Source organism: Macrobrachium rosenbergii, chromosome 25 (genome assembly GCF_040412425.1).
Source record: "Macrobrachium rosenbergii isolate ZJJX-2024 chromosome 25, ASM4041242v1, whole genome shotgun sequence".
In the NCBI taxonomy this organism is placed as follows: Eukaryota; Metazoa; Arthropoda; class Malacostraca; order Decapoda; family Palaemonidae; genus Macrobrachium; species Macrobrachium rosenbergii.
In genome coordinates, this window is record NC_089765.1 from 41,648,473 (window position 1) to 41,671,703 (window position 23,231).

General features: G+C 43.1%; 1 protein-coding gene across 2 annotated transcripts in view; it reads left to right on the plus strand.

The window, feature by feature from the left end:
- LOC136852607 (nicotinamide riboside kinase 1-like) overlaps nucleotides 1–23,231 on the plus strand; it is a 117,578-nt gene that overhangs the window by 56,697 nt on the left and 37,650 nt on the right. Inside the window, exon 2 of one of the 2 annotated variants that reach the window (XM_067127491.1) lies at nucleotides 19,002–19,219. The exons of the other annotated variant lie outside the window; for it this stretch is intronic. Within the exon in view, the coding sequence (XP_066983592.1) occupies nucleotides 19,174–19,219 (46 nt within the window). The 5' untranslated portion in view covers nucleotides 19,002–19,173. The remainder of the gene's footprint in view (nucleotides 1–19,001; nucleotides 19,220–23,231) is intronic. 2 annotated transcript variants of the gene reach the window in all.

Consider the following 23,231-nt stretch of genomic DNA (forward strand, 5'->3'; position numbering starts at 1 on the left):
ACGTCTCAGTCCGTTTTAAGTGCGTTAAGACCAGGCGATTGGATGGTCTCGCTGGATCTCCAGGACGCCTATTTTCACGTCCCCATTCATCCTCGGTCAAGGAAGTATTTGAGGTTTGTCCTGGGGGGACGAGTGTACCAGTTCAGGGCTTTGTGTTTTGGACTGAGTACGGCTCCTATGGTCTTCACAGTTCTGATGAGGAACGTAGCCCGGTGGCTTCGCCTAGCGGGCATAAGGATCTCGCTCTATTTAGACGACTGGCTCATTCGAGCTTCGTCGGAAGAAAGGTGTCTGGAGGACTTGCACTCAATGTTGGAGCTGATGAAGTCCCTGGGACTTCTAGTGAACTTCGAGAAGTCACATCTGATCCCTTCTCAGTCCATTGTTTATCTGGGGATTCAGATGGATTCAGTGGCTTTTCGAGCCTTTCCATCCCAGGAACGTCAGCAGCACTGCTTCGACAAAGTTTCGCCCTTCCTGGGGAAAGAAACATGCTCAGTGAGGGAATGGATGAGTCTGCTGGGGACCATTTCATCGCTGGAGAAGTTTGTTTCCCTGGGGAGGTTGCATCTCAGACCCCTCCAGTTTTTCCTTGCGGAGAACTGGACGAACAAGGAGGATCTAGAGGAGACTCTCAAGATCTCTCTCTCTCTGCCAAGGACCATCTAAGGTGGTGGCTCGATCCATAAAATTGGCAGAAGGGGTTTCACTCTCTCTTCAGAACCCCGACCTAGTGTTGTTTTCCGACGCGTTCACGTCGGGATGGGGAGCAACACTAGGGGGGGAGGAAGTGTCAGGCACCTGGAAGGGGGAACAGGTGTCCTGGCACATCAATCTAAAAGAATTGGGAGCGATTCGCTTAGCTCTCCAGTTCTTCGAAGATCAGGTTGTAGGCCGAGTGGTTCAGATCAACTCGGACAACACCACAGCCCTGGCGTACCTCAAGAAACAGGGAGGTACTCATTCTCGGTCCCTGTTCTTGATTGCAAAGGAGATCCTGTTGTGGGCCCATTCTCGACAAGTTACGCTTCTCACGAGATTCGTGGCAGGGGTCGAGAACGTACGAGCGGACCTTCTCAGTCGGCAGCGTCAACTTCTTCCGACAGAGTGGACCCTGCACGCAGAGGTATGTCAGGAGCTTTGGAAGCTTTGGGGGCGTCCCCTGGTGGACCTTTTCGCAATGTCAAGGACGACAAGGCTGCCTCTGTATTGCTCTCCCATGCTCGACCCAGGGGCAGTAGCAGTAGATGCCCTCCTATGGGACTGGAAGGGTCTGGACCTGTATGCCTTTCCCCCCATTCAAGATCCTGGGGGAAGTCATCAAGAAGTTTGCGGCCTCGGAAGGGTCGAGGATGACATTAATCGCCCCCTTTTGGCCTTCAGCGGAGTGGTTCACAGAGGTCATGACATTCCTAGTGGACTTCCCAAGGACGCTTCCCATGAGAGTAGATCTTCTCAGACAACCCCACTTCGAGAGGTACCACAAAAACCTTCCCGCTCTGAGTCTGACTGCATTCAGACTATCGAAAAGTTGGTCAGAGCGAGGGGTTTTTCAAGACCAGTGGCTAAGGCTATCGCCAACGCCAGGAGAGCCTCCTCCAATGCGGTGTACCAGTCGAAGTGGGCCATCTTCAGGAAGTGGTGTAAGCTTAAGGGAATTTCCTCTACCACAACCTCTGTGTCCCAGATAGCCGACTTCCTTTTTTATTTAAGGAAGGAATTAAAGCTGGCAGTGCCTACCATCAAAGGTTATAGAAGCATGCTGTCAGCGGTTTTTAGGCATAGAGGCCTCGACCTAACGGAAAACAAAGACCTTCATGACCTTTTAAGGTCTTCTGAAACTTCTAAGGTAGCTCACCCAAAGTTGCCTTCATGGAATTTAGATGTTGTCCTGAAATTCCTTATGTCCAGACGATTCGAGCCTCTACATTCTGCATCCTTCAAGGACGTATCCAGAAAGACTATTTTCCTAACTGCTCTGGCGACGGCGAAGAGAGTTAGTGAACTTCAGGCTATCAGCAAGAATATAGGCTTTAGAGACCATGATGCGGTATGTTCTCTGAGCCCTATGTTTCTTGCAAAAAATGAAAACCCGTCTTCCCCTTGGTCCAGGTCCTTCGAGATTAAGGGTTTGATGGAAATCCTTGGACAAGAACCAGAAAGAACCCTGTGCCCTGTCAGGGCTCTGAAATTTTACCTACAGAGGACTCAGGAATGTCGAGGTCCTTCTAACAATCTGTGGTGCTCAGTTAAGAGGCCGGATTTACCTCTTTCTAAGAATGCTCTGGCGTTCTTTTTAAGAAGCACCATTATAGATGCACATTCCAGTGTTCAAGACAAGGACTTGAACCTTTTGAAAGTCAAGGCTCACGAAGTGAGAGCCATTGCTACCTCAGTGGCTTTCCAGAAAAACTTGTCTCTCAATGACATTCTGGGTGCCACTTTTTGGCGAAGCAATTCTGTGTTTGCTTCACACTACTTACTGAAGTGAAGACTTCCTACAAAAATTGCTGTGCGCTAGGACCTTACGTTTCCGCAAATACGATCTTGGGGGCAGAAAGCGACACTCATCCTATCCTATAGTAAATGGTTAGGTGTTTTTTTATTTTTTGATTATGGTGTTTTTATGGTTGTTGGGTCGCCACTGGGGGTGGTCGTCCCAGTCCTTAGCTTATGTTATGACTTCATGACGTAGCTAGGCTTGGTCAGGTGGTTGTTTCTTTTGTCGTTTGCCCTCATAGTAAGGTCATATGGTCTAGTCACATTGTGGTCTCGCCCCGTTGACAGATCATCTAGAATTCACCAGTTTATAGGTCGCTACCTCGCTGGAGACTCTAGTAAAGCAGAAGCAGACTTGGGTGACAGTAATCACGAAGTCAGCGATGCTAACAGGTAAGGAACCAAGGCGTCAATCGCCTACATATGTTTGTTTCCTAAATCCTATTCTGTCTCTTCCCACCTCCAATGGTGGGATTCAGCTATATATATATCTGTCAGGTAAGTCTCATGAACAAAATGATATTTTTATAATAAAATAAAGTTTGTTCATACTTACCTAACAGATATATATAATCATAGTACCCACACTCCTCCCCTCAGGAGACAGTAGCTCTAGAAAATCTGAATAGAAAATGGGAATGGTTCTGATACCCGCCTCCCAGCGGCGGGAATGGGTACATACCACCTGGCCCCACTCTACCGTGTGTACCGTAAGTTTTGAATTTCTGTCGGTCCTTCGGAGAATACAGCTATATATATATCTGCCAGGTAAGTATGAACAAACTTTATTTTATTATAAAAATATCATTTTCAACACAGACCCTCCAAGAAGAACTCCTCTAAACTTTCGCCCAAGAAGTGAGCCAGAAGTTCTTCATGCCCAGTAGGAGCCAGACTTCTCTTGTTTTGGGAGAAGTGAGATCTCAGGGGAGCAGAACCATGGATCATCAGATTATTAAAAGAGGGCTACTGCGTTCCGTTTTCAGACAACCGTCCTTTAGTATCCTCTCCCATTGCCTTAACGGCCTACTCAAAAGGCTCAGGGAGACATTTGTCCCTTTTGGAGGAAGTATCCTCTCTCCTTCTGAAGAAAGCCATTGAAGAAGTGGAAAACGTTCACTCTCAGGGCTTCTACAATTGTCTGTTTGTTGTTCCCAAAGTGTCAGGAGGCTGGAGACCTGTCCTGGATGTAAGTGCCCTCAACCGCTTTGTAATACTGTAACAACAGAGTTCAGGATGGAGACGAGCCAGCCAGTCATGGATTCCAGTCACCTGGACGATTGGATGATCACACTGGATATGCAAGATGCATGTCTTCATATTCCCATTCATCCTATTTCTAGGAAGTACCTAAGGTTCATCTTCAAAGGAAAAGTCTACCAGTTTTAGTCCCTCTGCTTCGGCCTTTCCACGGCACCTCAAGTATTCTCTCGAATCCTTTCTCCTCTTGCTAAATGACTCCATCTAATCGGCTTAAACATCATCCTTTACCTGGACAACTGGCTTCTTCGATCACCCTCGAAGGAAAAGTGCATGAAGGACCTTCAGACGACTCTACGGCTTTCTCAAGATCTGGAAATTCTTCTAAATCTTCAGAAATCCCAGTTAGTTCTGACTCAGGAGATTCTTTATTTGGGGATGATTCTCAACTCTTGGACTTTTCAGGCTGGCTGGCATGGTATTGGGGGAAGAAGCATAGGAGAGATCTTGTCTCTCTTCTATCTCTTGGCTTTGTTATAAGGATGTCGAGTGTTTTTGGGAGCTTGGGGGTACTTTCTACCTGGACTACCCACCAGTTTGTTGGATGGGTAATGGTTTGTTTGTGGTGTCAGGGTTGGTGACAGGTGTTCTTTGGTCTGTTGTTATGGTACTGTGGCCAGGGCATTTATTTTTCCTGCATTATATCTTGTCAACTTTCAGGCACATCCTCAGTTGCAAGACTCCCACCTATGTAGAGGCGACTCTCGGCTCACCACCATGCCACTACAGATTAAGGTGAGCACCAACCAGAGGCAGCATTCATCTGCTGCAGCTCTCTTACCAGGTAAGGAAGCAACACGCACTTCTTCAGTGCTAGCCACTTTTTCTTCTAGTTCGAGTTTTTACCATGCCTAATGTGTTGAATTAGAATAGTCCATTCATCCCACTCCTTTTGCAATGTGGGATTCAGCTAAGTAATTACTTGGTAAGTTACTTATATCAAAGACATTTTTATAATAAAATTAAGTTTTATATGAGTAACTTACCCAGTAATTACTTGAATGGCAATTAGAATTCTGAATTCCGCGGTAGTGATTCTTTTGTTTTGCGTAGGTGACTATGCCCTGCCCACTTTCGGGGTACGAAAGCGGAACAACATCGTCAACACGACAATTTGTTTTTGCTGCTTGTAGTGTCAACACCCGGTGCTGTTACAGCAGTTTAGAGTTTTGGATTCATAATTTTCTTCCTTGGTGAAGTATTTTTGTAGCCTTTTCGACATTTTTTCACATAGTGACTCTTTTGGATTTGCCTTCTCACGATTTTGACTTTTCAACTAGTTAGGATATGTCCGACACTAGTAGTTCTAGTTTCCGGTATTGCAGTAAAGGCTGCAATACCCAGATGACAAAATTGACTTACGATTCTCACACCTTGTGTTCCAGTTGTAGAGGACAAGTTTACTCTATTAATTTAACGTGTGACGAGTGCAGGGATTGGGGAGAACGTGAATGGAAAACTTTAAATTTGCATTAGCTAAGTTAGAAAGAGATAGGAAGAGGAAAGCAGCTGCTAAAGCCAGTGGGAAATTAGCTATTCAGGCTTTGGCTCCTAGATTGGATAAGGCTGACATGTCTGTTAATTCTCCAATTGTTAACCCTTCCCCACCTGCATCAATTAATTCTCCTAAACCACCTACTCCTTCTCCTGGCTCCATCACTTCTGAACCCGATCACTTTGCTAGCCTTGAGAATAAATTTGAGCAATGTTTAAATCTGGTAGTGAGTACAGTGGCCCAATTAGGGGCATCAGTGCGTGTCCTGATGGACAAGTTTGAAAAAAGTGTTAACGGTGAAGTGTCAGTGGAGGAGGCGGCTGCTCGTCCCTCTTGAGTCTCCTAGGTTTCAGTCCCTGCCATACTCCCAGCTACCTGGGAGGAGGCATACTGGTAGCCCATGGGAGGTCAGTGGTTTCTGCCCATGGGCAGTTGTCCCCTCAGTCCAGCCTCTTGCATCCCAGGTTGCGACTAGAGACAGACGCTGGAAAGGCGTCTCGGAAGTTCATTGGCTTTCGTTAAGTTCTGAGGAGTCCTCACCTCGAAAGAACCATCTTAGTCACTTCCCCAATGAAGCTTACCCTCTTGAGAGACGTTTCTCGGGTAAAGATCAGTCCCCACATCTCCCTTACAAGAGAATGAGGGAGCCTTCCTTCAGTCCTCAACCTTTGTGTAGCAAATGGGACACTCTGGAGTGTTCCTTCTCTCCTCAGCACCAGGAGAGAGGTTCTAGCTCTCTGTACCTCTTGAGTGAGCAACTCCAGATTTCATGCAAGTGCCCTGTTCCCTCTGAACGTCCTGTACTGGCGGAATGCATTGATTAGCGCCGTGAAGCAGACAAGTGCCATGTGGCAGCCAGGCGCCCTTATGCTGCCAAGCGCCCTGATGCAGCTAAGAACCCTGAAGCAGCCAAGTGCCTTGCCACAGTCAGGCACCCTGAGGTGGTCGGATGCTCTTTTTTGTTGGAGCACCCTGAAGCTTCCGATCTTCCCCTAGTGCTTGAGCCCCCTCAAGGCTCCAAGTGCCCTGTATCTTCTGATAATCCTTCTCCTGCGTAGGACCCAGCTCTTGAGCCTTTGCAACATAAACTGGATAATATCCTTCATCTTTTACAGAAACCGGCAGCACAGACAGCTCCTGAATTAAACCCGATTTTTTCTCCGATCTCTTCTGAAGATGAGGAAGGGGAGCAGGACTCGTCCTCTACGCCGTATGCGACACTCCTCAAGTTCCTTCTGCAGCAGGAGTGGCTGTCTCCTCCCAGGAGGGACTTTTCTGCACTCATTGACTCGGGACGTAGGTTGGCTCTCACTTCCACCAAAACGTTCTTTTCGACACAGGAGATGGAGCATCGTTTGAAGAGTTTGTTCAAGTCCTTCGAGGTGTTGAGTTTTCTAACTGGTGTTTGGGAGCAGTTGCCAAGAAGCTTCAAGATCCAGCTTTTTTGTCTGATGAAGTCTCGGGCCTGTTTAATTTTCTCTTCTGTGCAGATAAAGCTGTTAGAGATGGCTCGCAGGAATTAGCTGCCCTTTATGCCATGGGTGCGCTTAAGAAGCGCGAACTTTGGGTCTCGTTCACATTGAAGGGCATTATGGCCCCACAGAAATTGGCTCTACTTTTTTCCCCTATGGACAAACAACATTTGTTTCTACAACCCACTGTAAGTGAGATTGCAGCGAGTCTACACCAGAAGTCAACTCAAGATTTGTTGACCCAATCGACGAAACGCCAGAGGGCTGGTCTTCCTTCTCAGTTAAACCTTCATCTCCTCTCAAGCAACCAAAGCCGTTTCGTGGAGGGAATCAGAGACCATGCTCCAGGTCCTGAGGATCAGTTAGATTTGCTCCCTGTGCAATCAAGAAATCTTCCAAACCATCCTCTCACAAGTGAGACTTTAGTTCTTCATGCTCTGGTAGGGGCCAGGCTTCGTCTCTTCTGGGAGAGATGGAGCAAAAAAGGAGCGGATCAGTGGGTGGTGAAAGTTTTAAAGGAGGGATATTCTATCCCCTTCAGGGAGAATCTGCCATTGACCAACACTCCCGTTGTATTGACGGCTTACTCCATAGGATCGGAGAGATATTCGGCCCTATCGAAGGTGGTGTCCTCTCTTCTGAGCAAAGAAGCAATAGACAGTGAAGAAGGCAGACTCAAAAGGATTTTACAATCTCCTTTTTGTAGTGCCTAAGGCTTCAGGGGGTTGGAGACCGGTGCTTGACGTAAGTGCTTTGAACGTCTTCGTAGAGAAGACAAAATTCAACAAGGAAACCATCCATTTGGTTCTTGCTTCCATCCATCAGGGAGATTGGATGATCTCCCTTGACATGCAAGATACTTATTTCCATATTCCAATTCACCTGAACTCAAGGAAGTACCTATGATTCGTTTTCGAGGACCAGATCTCAGTTTTGAGCGCTTTGTTTCAGTCTCTATGGCCCCACAAGTTTTCACTCGAGTGTTGGCTCCTTTGGTGGGTTAGCTACATTTAGCGGGAGTGAGTATCGCACTATATCTGGACAATTGGCTAATTCATTCACCCACGAAGAAACATTGCATGGAGGACTTACGGAAGACTCTTCCTTTAACTCAGGAATTAGGACTGCTAATGCGCGTCAAGAAATCACAAATGAATCCCACTCAGAAGATTCTTTATTTGGGAGTTCTGATAGACTCTCTGAGTTTTCGGGCTTCTCCGTCACTCAAGAGAGCAGAAGACTGTCTGAGGAGGGTAGACCTCTTCCTCTTGCTTTATTCTTGCTCTGCCACCCAGTGGATGAGCCTCTTGAGGACGATGGCTTCTCTGGAACAATTTGTAAGACTGGGAAGACTTCACATGAGACCTCCCCAGTTTTATTTAAGAGCTTGCTGGGATCGGAAGGTGTATCAAGACTGTCACTTCTTTTCGATAACCTCGGAGATAAAGGAGGATCTGCGGTGGTGGAGGTCTGCAGACAGACTTTCAGAAGGGAAGTCTCTCGTTCTGGTGAACCCGACCTAGACTTCTTTTATGACTTGTTGGACCTAGGTTGGGGAGCACTCTTCGGAAACCTGGAAGTCTCGGGGAGGTGGTTTTCAGAGGAGAAAGGACTTCATATCAACGTGATAGAGTTGAAGGCAATACACATTGTGACGCAGGTTCACAACAAGATTACAGTAGAACCCCGGTCCTCGACTGTACTAGAACTCGAAATAATCGGATTTCAACACGAAATGTTGAGTAAATTTTGTGTCGGAGTTCAAACAACAAACCGGAATCCGACGTGATGAATCATATGATGCTTGTAGAAAAAAGTTTCAGGCGGCTGCCGCTAGTTGGCGTTGTTGGTGGCGTTCTTCCCATGCTTATTTAAAAGCATTTAAAGCCCACACATGCTGCTGCTGCTGCTGTTGAAAAACAAGCCATATTATCACATGAAATTAATCATCTTGTTCTTATCTTTCCTTGTTAAGGAAGTCCCAAACATTTTTAATCAGCTTAGCTTCTAGTGTTAGTTTTCCTGTACTGTCTGCCCTGTCTGGCAGAACCAATCAGTTTGGTTTGTCTGGCGGAACCAATCAGTTTGGTTTCCCCTCATCAGGGGTAGTGTTGTGAATTTCTCACCCTAACTTTCTATCTACAATTGAAGGTCCTCATTTTTGGTAGTCACCTTGGAAAGTACTCCCCTTTTACAAGGTCTGTTTCTGTGTCCAGTTTTCTCCTTGCAGGCTTTTTAGACAGGACCTCGCAATTTTGTCAGGTCCTCTCCTTTAAAAAAAGGAGGGGCACTGTCATTGGGTCTGCTATTAGGCAGAAAGTATTTTCTTAATACAAGCCTATTCAGGTGCTATTCTAAGCTCATGATCTTAGACGGTGACCACTTACATTATTTTCATTACATGAACTTAGAGGACCTTACTTATGTTCAGGGTAGAATTCTCCTAGTTTTCAACGTTTCTATTTAAGTCTTTAATAGCATAAGAATGATGTTTATTTCTCTGTTACTATTTCACCGGGTGACATCGGGACCCGATCCAGAAAAAGGATTTTGACAAAGGAAAAATCTATTTCTGGAGAGGGGCCCGTGTCACCCGGTGACCCACCCGTTTTTCATTCTCTCCCTCCCTTGATAAACTTCATTCTAGTGAGGTGGGTGCTAACATGGAATGCGGCTAGTGTTGCCTTGTATACAGTCCGCGAGTAGTGCATGGGCTTGTATCGGCACCTCTCTCGTTGGGACTTTTGACATTGGGAATCTCTATAGGATAAGGTTCCGTGTTTTGTAGTTCACCCTTTTCCATACACGACTCCATCTAGTGGAGCTCGCTCTGGGGTAGTAACTCCAGCATTTCATTTAGCTTTCTCTGGTATCTAGCAACGGAATTACCTAGAAATATGTGCTGAATGGACTATTTCACCGGGTGACACGGGCCCCTCTCCAGAAATAGATTTTTCCTTTGTCAAAATCCTTTTTATAAACCGAATTACTGTATGTCTGTTATCATAAAATTATGAAAAATTTCTGAAATTACGTCGGAACTCGGCAGCCTGTGGCAGATATAAACAAACCAGAGCGCCGCCCTGGTGGTGTATCACGGTACTAATTACATAAACATTCAGAATGTTTATGTAATTAGTACTACGACTACACCACCAGGGTGGCGTTCTGGTTTGTTTATATCTGCCACAGGCTGCCGATTCAACATTTCGGAAATTTTCTTAATTTTATGATAACAGACATACAGTAATTCGATTTATAAATACTTTATTATTAATTTCATGTGATATGGCTTGTTTTTCAATGTTATCATTATTAACAACAGTTTTCATGTGTACCTGTTACAGTACATTCTGGTAGTGCCTATAAGACTACTTAGCCTAGCCTATGGTAGTACGGCTGCATTGGTCATAGGCCAACTTTTTTGATACAGTATGCGTTTAAAAATGTAAAAAGTGCTTCTGATACGGTAAGTTATTCAACTCTGAACCTATTTAATTGTGATTTGTGTAAAGTTTTGTATAAAAAGGCAAGGTTGGGGTAATGACTGGTGGTCAGGAATGGATTAATCCATTTTCAGTTATTTCTTATGGGAGAAATTAACTCAGAATTCGACAAAATCGAATCTCGACACTTCTTCTGGAACGAATTAGCGTCAAGAACCAAGGTTCTACTGTATAGCGGTACATGCGGAGAATACCACAGCCCTAGCGTACATCAAACATCAAGGAGGGACCCACTCATTTTCACTCTGTGAGGTAGCAAGAGACCTGCTATGCTGGGCGGATCAGAACCAGACTCGATTAGTCACCCGGTTCATACAGGGCAAGTGCATTGTCCTGGCGGATGAATTGAGCCACCACAAACAAATTCTGCCCATGGAGTGGACACTAGATCTTCGTGTGTGTGCCAGCCTCTGGAAATTATGGAGTCAACCAAACATAGATCTGTTTGCAATTTCCAGGAATTACCACCTTCCTCTGTTCTGTTCCCCCTTTCCGGACCCTCTAGCTTGGGCGATGGATGCAATGATCCTGGACTGGTCCAACCTAGATCTTTACGCCTTCCCTCCTTGCGGGATGATTCAAGAAGTAGTAAAGAAGTTTCACTGACACCACAATGTAAGGATGACTCTCGTGACTCCCTTCTGGCCACAGAGGGAGTGGTTTCTGGACCTGATCGATCTCCTCGTAGTCTTTCTGAGGCTCCTTCCCGAGATTCCAAGTCTTCTCAGAACAACCCCACGTCAGGAAGTTTCATCAAGGCCTATCCTCTCTGGCCCTGACAGGATTTCGACTGTCTACAGACTCGTCAGGGTGAAAGGATTTTCTAAATCGGCACCAGAGGCTATTGTCAAAAGTAGACGCATCTCCTCCAATAATGTCTACCAAGCTAAGTGGGCACGTTTTAGGAGTTGGTGTAGAAGAAACAAAGGTTCTTCCTCTAAAACATCTATTGCTCAGATAGCAGACGTCCTTCTCTGTCTGAAATCATCTAAGGGGTTTTCTGTCTCGACAAAAAAGGGTTACAGAGCGATGCTCAGCCCCATTTTTCGAAGTAGGGGTCTAGACATCTGGAACAATCAAGACTTGTCCGAACTAATTAAATCTTTCAATATCTCCAAGTTCAAGAAAGAGGAGTCCTTCTCTTGGAATCTTGATGTAGTTCTTAAGTGGCTTTCTGACCCTTGCTTTGAACCTATGTGTTCTTCCTCTCTAAGAGGATCTGACTCGGAAAACTCTCTTTCTGGTTGCCTTAGCAACAGCTAAGAGAGTAAGTAAACTTCAGGCAGTAGACAAAAGGATCAGTTTTTCGCAAGGGAAAGCAGTCTGTTCCTTTTTGCTAGGATTTCTAGCGAAAAAGGAAAACCCATCGCATTCCTGGCCCTGTTCTTTTTCAATTTCAAGCTTATCGGATATTCTAGGCACGGAAGAGGAGGAGAGAGAGCTGTGCCCATTATGTGCCCTCAGACATTATTTACATCGGATGGAGAAGATTAGAGGCCAGTTTGGTAATCTCTGGTGTTCAGTGAAAAACCTCTCCAGACCCCTATCGAAGAACGCCATTTCATTTTTCTTGAGGGATCTCATCGTTGAGGCACACTCGCAGTTAGTGGAGACCGACTTATCGCTATTGAAAGTTAAAGCTCACGAGGTAAGAGCAGTTGCTACTTCGGTAGCGTTCAAACACAATCTTTCTTTCTCTGCGATTTTGGAGGCAACTCATTGGAAATGCAAGTCGGTGTTCGCGATGCACTATTTGCGGTATGTCGAGACAGTTTATGATAAATGCAGTACCCTGGGACCGGTGTCCGTAGCCTGCTTGGTGATGGGTGAGGAAGTGTAGGAAGTGTCCCTTCCTTTCCTTTTCTCTTCGCCTTGAAAATGGTGTTGAGTCCTTGGGGAGCCTGGGAGGGTATGATGTACCTGGAGTGCCCACCAATTTTAGTGTTGAGTAGTGGTCTTGTTTTTTATCATTTAATCATTGTTTAATTATGGTGTAGGTGATTTTGTTTTCTGGTATATTATTTTTGTGGTACTTTGCCCAGGGCAGGGGCAATTATGTATGCTTTGTTGGCCTTGGTGTACACCTTTGTCGCAAAAACTTGGTCTTATACTTCATCAGCCTTTGGAGTACAGTAAACCCCAGTATTTGCATTCTCACGATTCGCGGACTCACGTATTTGCGGATTTCTCTGTGGAACGATCTCTACCCATTATTCGTGGAAAATTCGCCCATTTGCGGTATTTTCACTGAGAAATATTCACTGATTACTGTATTTTCATATCATTTTCATGACTAAATGCACTTTTTGTGATAAAACTATTAAAATACTCAGGTACAAGCATTTTTAGAAGGGTTTTAAGTATTCGTGGATTTTAGCTATTTGTGGGAGGGGTGCGGTAGCATCCCCCGTGAATATGTGGGGTTTACTATACTCCTTCGCTGCAAAGTGTCCCACTTCAGTAGAGGTGGATATCGCCATGCCGCCACGCCGCTACAGGTTGAGATGAGTGCCACCAGAGGCAGTATCTACCTGCAGCAGCTCTCTCCTCACCAGGTAAGGAACAACATTTATTTCATCAATTACAGGTATAACCTAAGCTTTTGTCCATGATTCCCCACCACCTTTCAATATGGAATCAGCTAAGCAATTACTGGGTAAGTTACTTATATAAAAATGACATTTTTATGATGAAATTAAGTTTTATATACTTACCCAGTAATTACGGATGGAGCCCACCCTCCTCCCCGCACATGGACTCTTTTTTGCGTAAACAAATTGTCGTGTTGGCGATTTTGTTCCTCTTTCGTACCTCGAAAGTGGACAGGGCATAGTCACCTACACAAAACAAAAGAATCGCTACCGCGGAATTCAGAATTCTAACTGCCTTTCGAGTAGAAACTCTTAGCTAAGTAATTACTGGGTAAGTATATATAAAACTTATCATAAAAATGTCATTTTCATATATACTTACCAAGTAATTACTGATTCAGAGCCCTCCCTCCTCCCTTCTTGTTTCTTTTGTTCATGGACTTTGCGGCAGTAAACAGAATGAAGCCGCTGGCTTCTGTCACTCCCTTGCTCCCATTGCAGTGGGCGGGGCCTGTCACCCCCACTTTGCAACCGACGCGCTGCCGCGAATTTTGAATTTAGGATGCCGTGCAAGTATAATTGTTAGCTAATTAATTACTTGGTAAGTATATATAAAACTTAATTTTATTTTAAAAATGTCATGTTCTTGTCATATTTCTTCATACCAGCCTGTTATGTCAGATCGGCGTTTGTAATATTTTGTTGATTTCTGGCTAATTTTCCCTTGTATGGTACTGTGCTTGTTTCTGTGTTTGCTTTGTGTCATCTACAACAAGCAGAGATGAAAGCATTAGGCTGTATAGGAAAGACTTTGTGAAAACCAAATGTTTAGATTGTGCAAGATGACCTCATAGCCTATGTTGAACTAACTGCTCAGGCACGAGGGTGGTTTTCTTGATATGTAGATTTTGAAGGATCTGATGAGAGGATGTAAGTTTTGTGTGCTGTCAGAAGAAGTTAGATGCTGATATTTAATGTAAACAATTAGGGCACACCAGAAGTCTACCCAGTCTTTTCCTTTTGTCTTCTGGTGTTGCTTCTTCTTCTCCTCTATTAACCTCCCCGACAACCTAGGTTAATTCCTCTCTCTCATTCTGCTCTGCCTTCTTTTGCTCCCTGTGGTTCAGGAGAAAAATAATTATTGACATATATATTTTATTAGTCAGGATTTCAATTGAAAATATTAGGGCCAAGATGGCCCCCCCCCCACAGTTTTCATCCTTTTTCAGTTACCCCCACGAGAGAGGTGTCGGAGCTTTGGCATCTGTCTGTAGCCCGCCCTCTGGACTGCCCTGCATCAGTTGATTGTCTCCTCTGACAGGGAAACAAGGCGTGCCTTGGGACTAAGGTTCTGTGTCCTTCAACACTTCTCTCTCATCCATTTTTCCCAGTTCGGGTTCGACGCCAAACTCGTGGGGAGTTGAGTGGTTGACACTTGCACTCGCTGGCTCTGTGTTGCCAACTGTGACAAGCTGACATTCTCTAAACATAGCAGTTTTTTCCGCTAAGTTGGCAGCACTGGCGGGCTCATGTAACATCCCTTTTAGAGAGAGTGATTGTGATGTACTGTGTGTGAACCGGTAGAGTTAAGGTTTCAGATGTATTATGTTTGCTTCAGTAGTTCTGAACCACATGTCTGTTTGTCTGTTATCTCTTGCTCTCCCAGTATAGTCATACTGGACGATAACCCTCCCCCTGCCTTGCTCAGTTTTTCCCCTCTGTTGCCTTGTATTTGTCACCTGGTGACAATTACTCCTCTTCGTATAGGGGCTTTTCCTCTTCCGCATCCTATTTAACTAGAGTGAGATAATTGCCTCTTAAGTGTTGCACAGTCTCTCTGGCTCAGTGTTGCCACATTTCCACACCACTGACTTCCATGCTTACCTAAATTTTAAAAGTCATTCAACCATCAGTAAAAATCCAGGTACTGTATATAAAACAATACAGTATCTGCTTTCCTTCACAGTCTAAAGATCATTTCCCATAAACTTCCTTTATCAAGTTAATCACAATTGCTTTTTAAATTTATTAAAACAATTTTAAATAGATTTAAGTTAGTTTAATTAGATGGAAACCTAAAGCTGTCACTCTGTTGTCATCTGCATTCGACATGTCAATCAAGACATCACTTGATTGACTTCTGCTGCTTAATGATTAGGCTTAAACAACCAATCTTTGATGGTTCTTTATTCAGTCATTATTATATAAACAGATATATAAATATGCAAATGACTGAGAATATAAGTCAGTGAACCATACAATATATATAAGAATATAATATATCTGACCATAATAAACCCCCAAAAAGAGTGTGGAAATTTTTTCCACTCTTGGTGTGGCAGACCATAAAATGAAGACCCCACTTCTGCACCCAATCATCTTGTGCATCAAAACTTCCACACTGGAGGCCACATTTCCACGTTTTGGGAACACTGCATGATCTGGCTGTCTGGCAAAGCATCAAGCGTAACATTTGGTAGTGATAGACCTCAGGGAAGGATACTTTGTACTTTTTGTTATATTTTACCTCTATCAACTTCCAGATATCCTTCTCTCCACACTTTTCAATCAGGAAAGTTCAGAGTTTGGAAGGGTAAATTGAACAGTTGTTATGCAACAAGGCCTTTGAGTCATGGGCATTTCCTGTCTCAACAAGTTTATTTTTGGTGAGTCATTTAGTTTGATCATGGCAACTTTTTATTATGAGAATTATGTTTTATGTCTAGCCTTAGGAGTGGGCTCTTTTGTTCAAGGTTGACTTTTTATGCTTTTCTGACACTATCAGTTGTTCATCTGGGAATGAAGATCAACTATTTCTTTTTGGAGGTTTTTCCCAAGAGAGAGAGAACTATGATTGGTTGGATTGTAGACCTCAAGAACCTTTACACTGTCCTCAGATGTCTCAGAGGCAGATTGCGGGGGCCATTCTGAGAAACCTCTGATATCAGAAAGTGGAAGTGTAAGCATCCTACAGCTCTTAGTAGTTTAGAATAGCCTTAGCAAGTCTCGATTCTTACATAAGATGACAAGGACACACAAATCAAGAGATTTGTTCTGTCTAACAAGAACTACCTTATCCTTTGGACAGAGTTCAGCAAAGTCATGCCATTACCTCATTTTGTCTTAGCAAAAACATTGTTTGAAGACTATCCCACCAGAAAAGAGCAAGGTCTCCAGTCAGATCGTCTCTTCTTCCTCAGGTTTGCCAGAAGTTGTGGAAACTTTAGGGAGGCCCAAACACCCATCTATTTATGACTGCCCAAGACACTATCTACTAGTTTACTGTCTCCATGCCAGGATCCTCAAGCATGGGCAGTTTATGCCTTCCTTCAAGAATGATTGAATCTAGGCCTTTATGCTTTTCCTCTGTTTGCTGTTTTGAGAAAATATTCAACAAGTTATGAACTTTGCAGATGACAAGGATGATTTTAATAGTGCATTTATGGCCCCAAGGGAATGATTCCCCTATCTTTCTTTCCTGGTGGTAAATGCTCCTCGTCGTCTTCCGTTCAGGAAGGATCTTTTCAGACTTATTCAAGAAGATTCCATCAAGCCTCCACATCTCTATCTCACCACATGGAGATTGTCTACTGTCTGTTATGAACTACAGTATGCCATTTCTAGATGACCAAGGAAACACTCCTTAAACCTAGACGGCTCTCCACTGTTAGACTTGTGTATCAATAACAGTGGTTAGTTTTTTTATCTTGGTGCTTGTCCTGAGTGATATCCAGCACCCATTCCACTAGGTATCGTATTTTAAGCTCTACCAGTATTGCAGGCACACAAAGCAATTTTCTGTCACAACTATCAAGGACACCACTTTCCATTGCTTTCAGTTCTCCATCATGCTAACTGGAATGTTGCTTACAATTTAAAGTTTGAAGATGTTTCCAATCTTTTGTGCTGGAAATTTCATCTTCCAATCATGTTGTATGAGGAAATTTAGATGTAATCCCTCAGATGTTAACCACAGTTAAGCCTGTTGATAAGGCATCACTTAAGAACTTTGAAGACACTTTTCTTTTAATCCTTGTTGTGGCAAAGTATATTAGTGAGCCTCAAGCCCTTCCTTGTCTGGGGGCTTTGTCTTGGTGGCAACCTCTCTCTTTTTTTTCATTGATTAGAGAAAATATGTAGAGGTGGAAGACCTTCCCAGTTTTATTACAGTGCCTAATTTAACTGCTTTGGTAGGCAGTGAAGATGTAGCTGTCTTTATGTCCAGATTAGAACTGTTAAGAGTTTATATTAGTGAGCTTCAAACCTTTTGTTGTTCTTTGGCTTTGCTATGGTGACAACCTCTCTCTTTTCTTTTATTGCCTAGATAAAAGTTTAGAATTGAAAGCCCTTCCCAGATTTGTGGCTGCATCTAATTTAACTACTTAGGTAGCAATGGAATAATGGCTGTCATATGTCCAGTTAGAACTCTTAAGGGTTTACCTGGGCAGACATAACCTGTAAGAGGAGAAATTAAGAATTTATCTTTGGTGTTAGAAAGCCAAACACTCCTATGTCCAAGATGAGTAAAGTTTATGCACACACAGTTGATTCCTGAGTTTTTACCTTCTTTGGAAATAACCCTCATGGCTTCCATACCGTAAACATGTCTTTATTTCCTTTAAAACCTTCTTCTAGAGAAGGTTGTCCTGCAGCTCAGGGGAGTTATGACTGTTTTTGCCGCATTATTTACTAATATTCAATTTTAGTTTGAGGTATTAAGCCCTTAGTCCTTTTGTTGCGGCGGGGACTCTTTCTCCTGGACCAAATATGATAGTAACCTTGCTTTCTGTCTTATCATTAGTTGTTAGAAATCCCACTGTTGAATTTTGGGAGCATGAAGGCACACTTTTGGTGTACCCCTGTACTGTATAGGAGCGCACTTATTATCTGATGGTGGGAGTTGTCTTTAGTTTTGGACTGCCAGTTATGGGCTTTCGACTCAGGCAGAGGAGTCACCAATACTCTATGAGATAGAGTCCTTTTTTAACTGTAAGGATCCTCTGACAAGTCTCGCTACGAGGACCTTACACCCTGTTGTGGTTCTCATGTCTGGCAACAGTACTTACCAGTAAGGATCACACACCAGGCAGGAATGTTCAGAAGCTTTTTCTCATCTTTTAAAAAAGCTTTCAGCTCGCTTGGCTGAACCCTGTTTCTCTGGCTGTACTAACCCACCATCCTTATTCAATGTGGTAGTCAGCTAACTTGAACAGTAGGTAAGATTCATTCCAAATAATGATAATTTTCATGGTAAAATTAATTATTTGGATACTTTAAAGTGGAAACCCACCAACCTCCCCACATCTTAGTAGGTGGTCATGAAGGAATATGACAAGAGCATAAACATTCCAGCATCATCTGGTGGGAAAACAGATGACTACAGTTACAGTCCTCGTGGGTTAGACAAGCTTATTTTGATTTTTTTTAAATGCTGATCGCACCAAAAGGCATGAAGATTAAGCTAGCTTTAACAGTAGGTAGGTATACAAATAATTAATTTTATCATGAAAATTATCATTCTTCTGTGAAGAATTTACATGATTTTTCAGATGTTTTAATTTTTGCATTAAAGCTAAGAAACTATATAATAACCTAAATGTTTGGGTTTAATACATTTTGTCTAGCCAAGTGACCAGTGTATTAAAACAAATGGAAGCCAAACTGCAGAAGCTCTTTAATTACGAAGGAAACACGTACAGTAAACAGTATCACTTTTTTTTTTCATTTGATATTTCATTATTATGTTCAGTATAAGTCATAAATTACTGTTATTCCTGTATTAAGCTTGAAAAACAGATTTGTTTACAATATTTCTGAGGGCTCTCTGTCTCTTCAGATAATTAATTTCAGATGATTAGCTTTTGTAGGATTTCTCGAGGATGTTATTATTATAATATTATAAAGTGAAAATTACTGTTAACAAAATGAAGTGACTAATTTTATATAAGTAATTTACCCAGTAAGTACATGATCGGCCATGTAATTGCTTGGTGAGTATATATATAAAACTTTATTTTGTAATAAAAATGTTCTTTTTATGTAAGTAACTTACCAAGTAATTACATAGCCGGTCATGTAATTATGCGGTAAGTACAGTATATATAAAACTTTATTTTATTATAAAAATGCATTTTCACAAGTTATTTTTAGCACTAATGCTGGTTTTCTTTTGTAACAGACTTCCCAATTTCTTGACTGTTGTGCATGCAGCATCGTAGTTTGACATGAGAAAAATTGTGTTAGCTTTCACTTATTTCATACACAAACAAATGTATGGAATCAAAACTACAAGTTAAAAAATGTTTCCAAGAAATGTAGAATGATTAAGTGGTCCAAAAGCTAGAAGAAAAATGTTTAGATTTTGGCCTTTAACCAGCAAATGTCTCCCTCATCAAGGTAACTGCCATAAAGTTTTCTTGGAAAGGTGCACTGTAAGTATTGTAGCTTTTCTTTCATCTAGATGGATGGTACAGTTGTATATGGATTTTAGGCCCAAGGCTAGTTGCTGGGAACTTCTCATCTGTTTCAGCTAATCTTTTCATTAGCTCCAGCTGCAATAGCAGTCTGACTTCAGATTTATACCATATTAACAAATCCTTTATGGCAGTATGAGAGTAGGAATTTAAACAATGAGTCTAATTTAACAATTTTGACAGAGTGATGACAAAGTACTCTCTTACAGAGAGCACTTATTTTCCATTTAAGTACGGATGTGCCAACTGTAATTCTAAGCATGTTCTTGTTGCTCCCCAGCTGGCTTTTCCATAATGTTTTCCAAGTTTTTTTTTATTTAGATGCTAAGGAACATTCTAATAAAGTCATGGAATAGTTCTAATAAGGTCATGGAATAGTTCTTGGCAAGGTATTTGATACTTTTTTGACAATTTGTCTGCCATATTATTTTCTCTCACGCTTCATATATTTGAAACAATCTGAATATCTACAAAGCAACCAAATGGTCCTTTTACATGAATTTTGTTATTGTGAAATACCCTCTAGAATCGTACAAGATATTTCTTTTCATTTAATTACAACTTTTCATTTCACTATTGCTCTTTTGTCTGATTTTCTCATGGCAATGCCACAAAAGAAGTCTCTCTACTAGTGTCTCAAGGACTCGTTGCTTCATTTTTCATCTTATCTTGATTTTCGTCTATGCCCCATCTCCATGATTTTCTGGTCCTTCCTACTGATGTTTTTCCTAGACTTTAATATCTTCTATTGTAATAGTCTAATTAAATAGCTTCTCTCCCTATTCCCATCACAATACCAAACTGTCTCAATCTTAAGGTCTTTTTCAGTTTTCCAGCCTTTGAATAAATCTGTCACCAGCTTTATTTGTATAGTAATGTGATCTACCCAACATACAATTGGCCTGTGTAACTGTGTAGAGTATTGGAGGCCTTAAACAGGTGTCACAGTTATTTTATTTTACAATTGAGCTTATTTTGGTAGTTAGGCAATCTCTCTTGTTTTCACGCAGGTTGCTATATACTGTTTTTCTAACTGGTCCCTAACCTATAGCTTCCAGTGTCTCCCAATGTCACAGATGTTCACTCACATGGCCTGTCTTTCTGAGTATAAAGTTAGCTCTTAAAAGCTTTGTACATCAGAAGTCTCGTGCATCCTTTTAGTTTTCCAGTGCTAAACATCACTTGTAACATTTTCAATTACACTTATACATACACTTTACTGCATTGTGTCCAGCCCTGCACCTCTCTTATAGGATCTATACAGCTACCTAAACAAACCATTTTATATATACTTACCAAGTAAGTACATTGCTATTAGTTCCTACTTTTTGCCACAGCTAAATTTATTTTTTCAAGTTCGCAGTAGCGCTCTATTGTTTTGGTGTACATGACTGACCGCACCCACTTTCAGGGAAGAATAGGAACAACCTGGCTCAGGAACTCAATTCATTCCTGCTGCTCATGACTGAACATTGGTTGTTTGGTAGCTTTTGTTTTTGGTTTGATTTCACCAGTTGGTTGCAGACATTGTCTGACTTTTGGTGAAGTACTCTGTTTATTGTGGTAGCGCTAATCTTGTTAGCTTAGCTAGTTTTCCCGATTGTGACTAACCATGTCTGACTCCAGTTCTCATAGTACTGTACAATATTAGATATTGCATCAAGGGCTGCAAGACTAGATTGACTTCTTCCAAATATGACACTCATATGATTTGTAGTTCTTGTAGAGGACAAACTTGTTCTCCTGACCTTAATTGTGATGAGTGTAAGGAATGGGATCAAAGGACGTGGAGAATTTTGAATGTTTATTTAGCTAGACTGCAAAAGAGAGAGAGAGAGAGAGAGAGAGAGAGAGAGAGAGAGAGAGAGAGAGAGAGAGAGAGAGAGAGAGAGAGAGCTGCTAAAACCCAAGTTAGGTCATCTCATTCTCCTGAAGTATCTGTTCTTTCGACTCCTGTGACTGCCTTTTCCCCTATTCCAAGTCCTATTACTCTGCCATTAACTCTGTTACCTGGTTTCCAACCTTCCGAGCCCAGTGCCTTAGCCAGCCTCAAAGGCAGGGTAGATAATAAGTTTGACGTCTTAGTGGATACCATAACCCAGCTTGGGGCTTCAGTTAAGATCCTGATTGATCAAATGAATGTGCTTAATGTTGGTGCTAGTGTTGTGTCATTGGAGGAGGTAACTACTTGTCCCACCAACGCTCTTAGACTAAGGTATTTGCCAAACTCCCCTCACTCTAGGAAGAGGCAAACCAAGCGTCCAAGGGAGGTCGGTGAGGTTTGCCCATGGGTAGTTGCCCCCTCAACCGAGCCTGTTGTGCGTTCCCAGGACTCGGTGGGTAGCCACTGCAAAGGCGTCCAGGTGAATGTACATGCCTTGTCATTGAGTGGCTCCAATTCTGACTCAGACAGGAGGCATGGTTGACGCTTACCCAAGTTTTCCAGGCCATTGTAAAGGCTTGCAGCCCCTGAGCGCACTCCTCCTCTTCCTTGTAAGCATTCCAGAGATCTGGATCATAGTCCAGAACCACCATGCAGCCTCTGGGACCAGAAAAGCACCCCAATGTCTCCCAAATATTTTGTTCCCAAGCGTTTGCTTAAGAAGAGTTCCCAGCGGCCAGCTCCCAGTGGGAGTCTGTGCAGTGGCATCCAAGCACCCATGGGTAGAAGAGTGTGTAGTGTGCGAGAGCCCGACTGGTGCCAGGCACGCAGCTGGCATCAGACGAACAGTAGGAGAGACTGCAGTGCATTTTCAGTGCTCAGTGGTAGTCGAGTGCCCAGTGAGTTCCGTGTGTTTAGTGGATTCCGAGCGCCCCGGGGGGAACTGAGCTCACAGTATAAGCCGAGCGCTTTGAGCTGCTGTTGGCGCCTGAACGTCCACCATCAATTCGTCGTGCTAAACATTCGCTTTCTAAGAAGCGATCTGTGTTATATCCTTTAGATGAGTGTTCTGTTTCTGATTGTCCTTCAGCTGTGGTGGCTTCGCCTGTGACTTCTCACCCCCCAGTGTCGGCACATTTGTCTACGCTTCTGGCACCACCATCTGCCAAGCATTTGGCTCTGCGTACTGCTCGTCATGAGCATCCCTCACAGTCGGATTTGATGTCTATCAGTGTTCCTGCGGTGCATGATTCCTCTTTGGACCCGATCCAACGTCGCTTAGACAACATTTTGGACCTTTAAAAGAAGCCCTCGTCTGCAGTTCAAGAGCAACTGGACCTAGCTCCTTCTTCGATTTTGTCCTCAGAAGAAGACTTAGAGAAGGATCAACGCCTACATCAACCCATGTAGGCGTATGCTTCTTTTCTGAAATACTTTTTATTTTATCTGACGTTCTTCTCTCTTGCGGTCCCGTTGTCTCCAGGCTCTACCTTTATGATGAGGCAACCTGCTGGTGCTGCTAATCTGCTAAAGATGGTGCTCTCCTGTTCTTCGAAGAAAGCCTTATCCCGTATTGACGAAAAGGTGGTATCTTTCCTATGGTACCGGGGAAGCCCCTTCTTTTGGAGTGTCTGCATCCCCCCGGGGGGGGACTTCTCCGGCTTGATTGACTTGACATGTAGATCAGCGTCAAGATCTTCTTTTCGTCTTCGTAGATGGATCACTTAGTGAAAGACTTGTTTAATTTTTAGCAGATTGGTTAGGAGTATTGTCCTGTGTGGACAAAGCAATTCATGACGGTTCGCAAGAGCTGGCGTCACTGTTTTCGTTAGGCATCCTTAAGAAGAGGGAGTTGTGTGCTCTTTTACCACGAATGGAGTCACTACCTCCCAGAAGTCATCTCTTCTCTTTGCTCCTATGGATAGTGGTAGTCTGTTAACTAGTGCTACTTTAGAGTGTGTAGCTTCGGAGTTACAGAAGAAGGCAACGCAAGACTTACTTGCACAGTCTACAAAACATCCTAAGCAGTCGAGTCATATGCCTGCAACCTCCT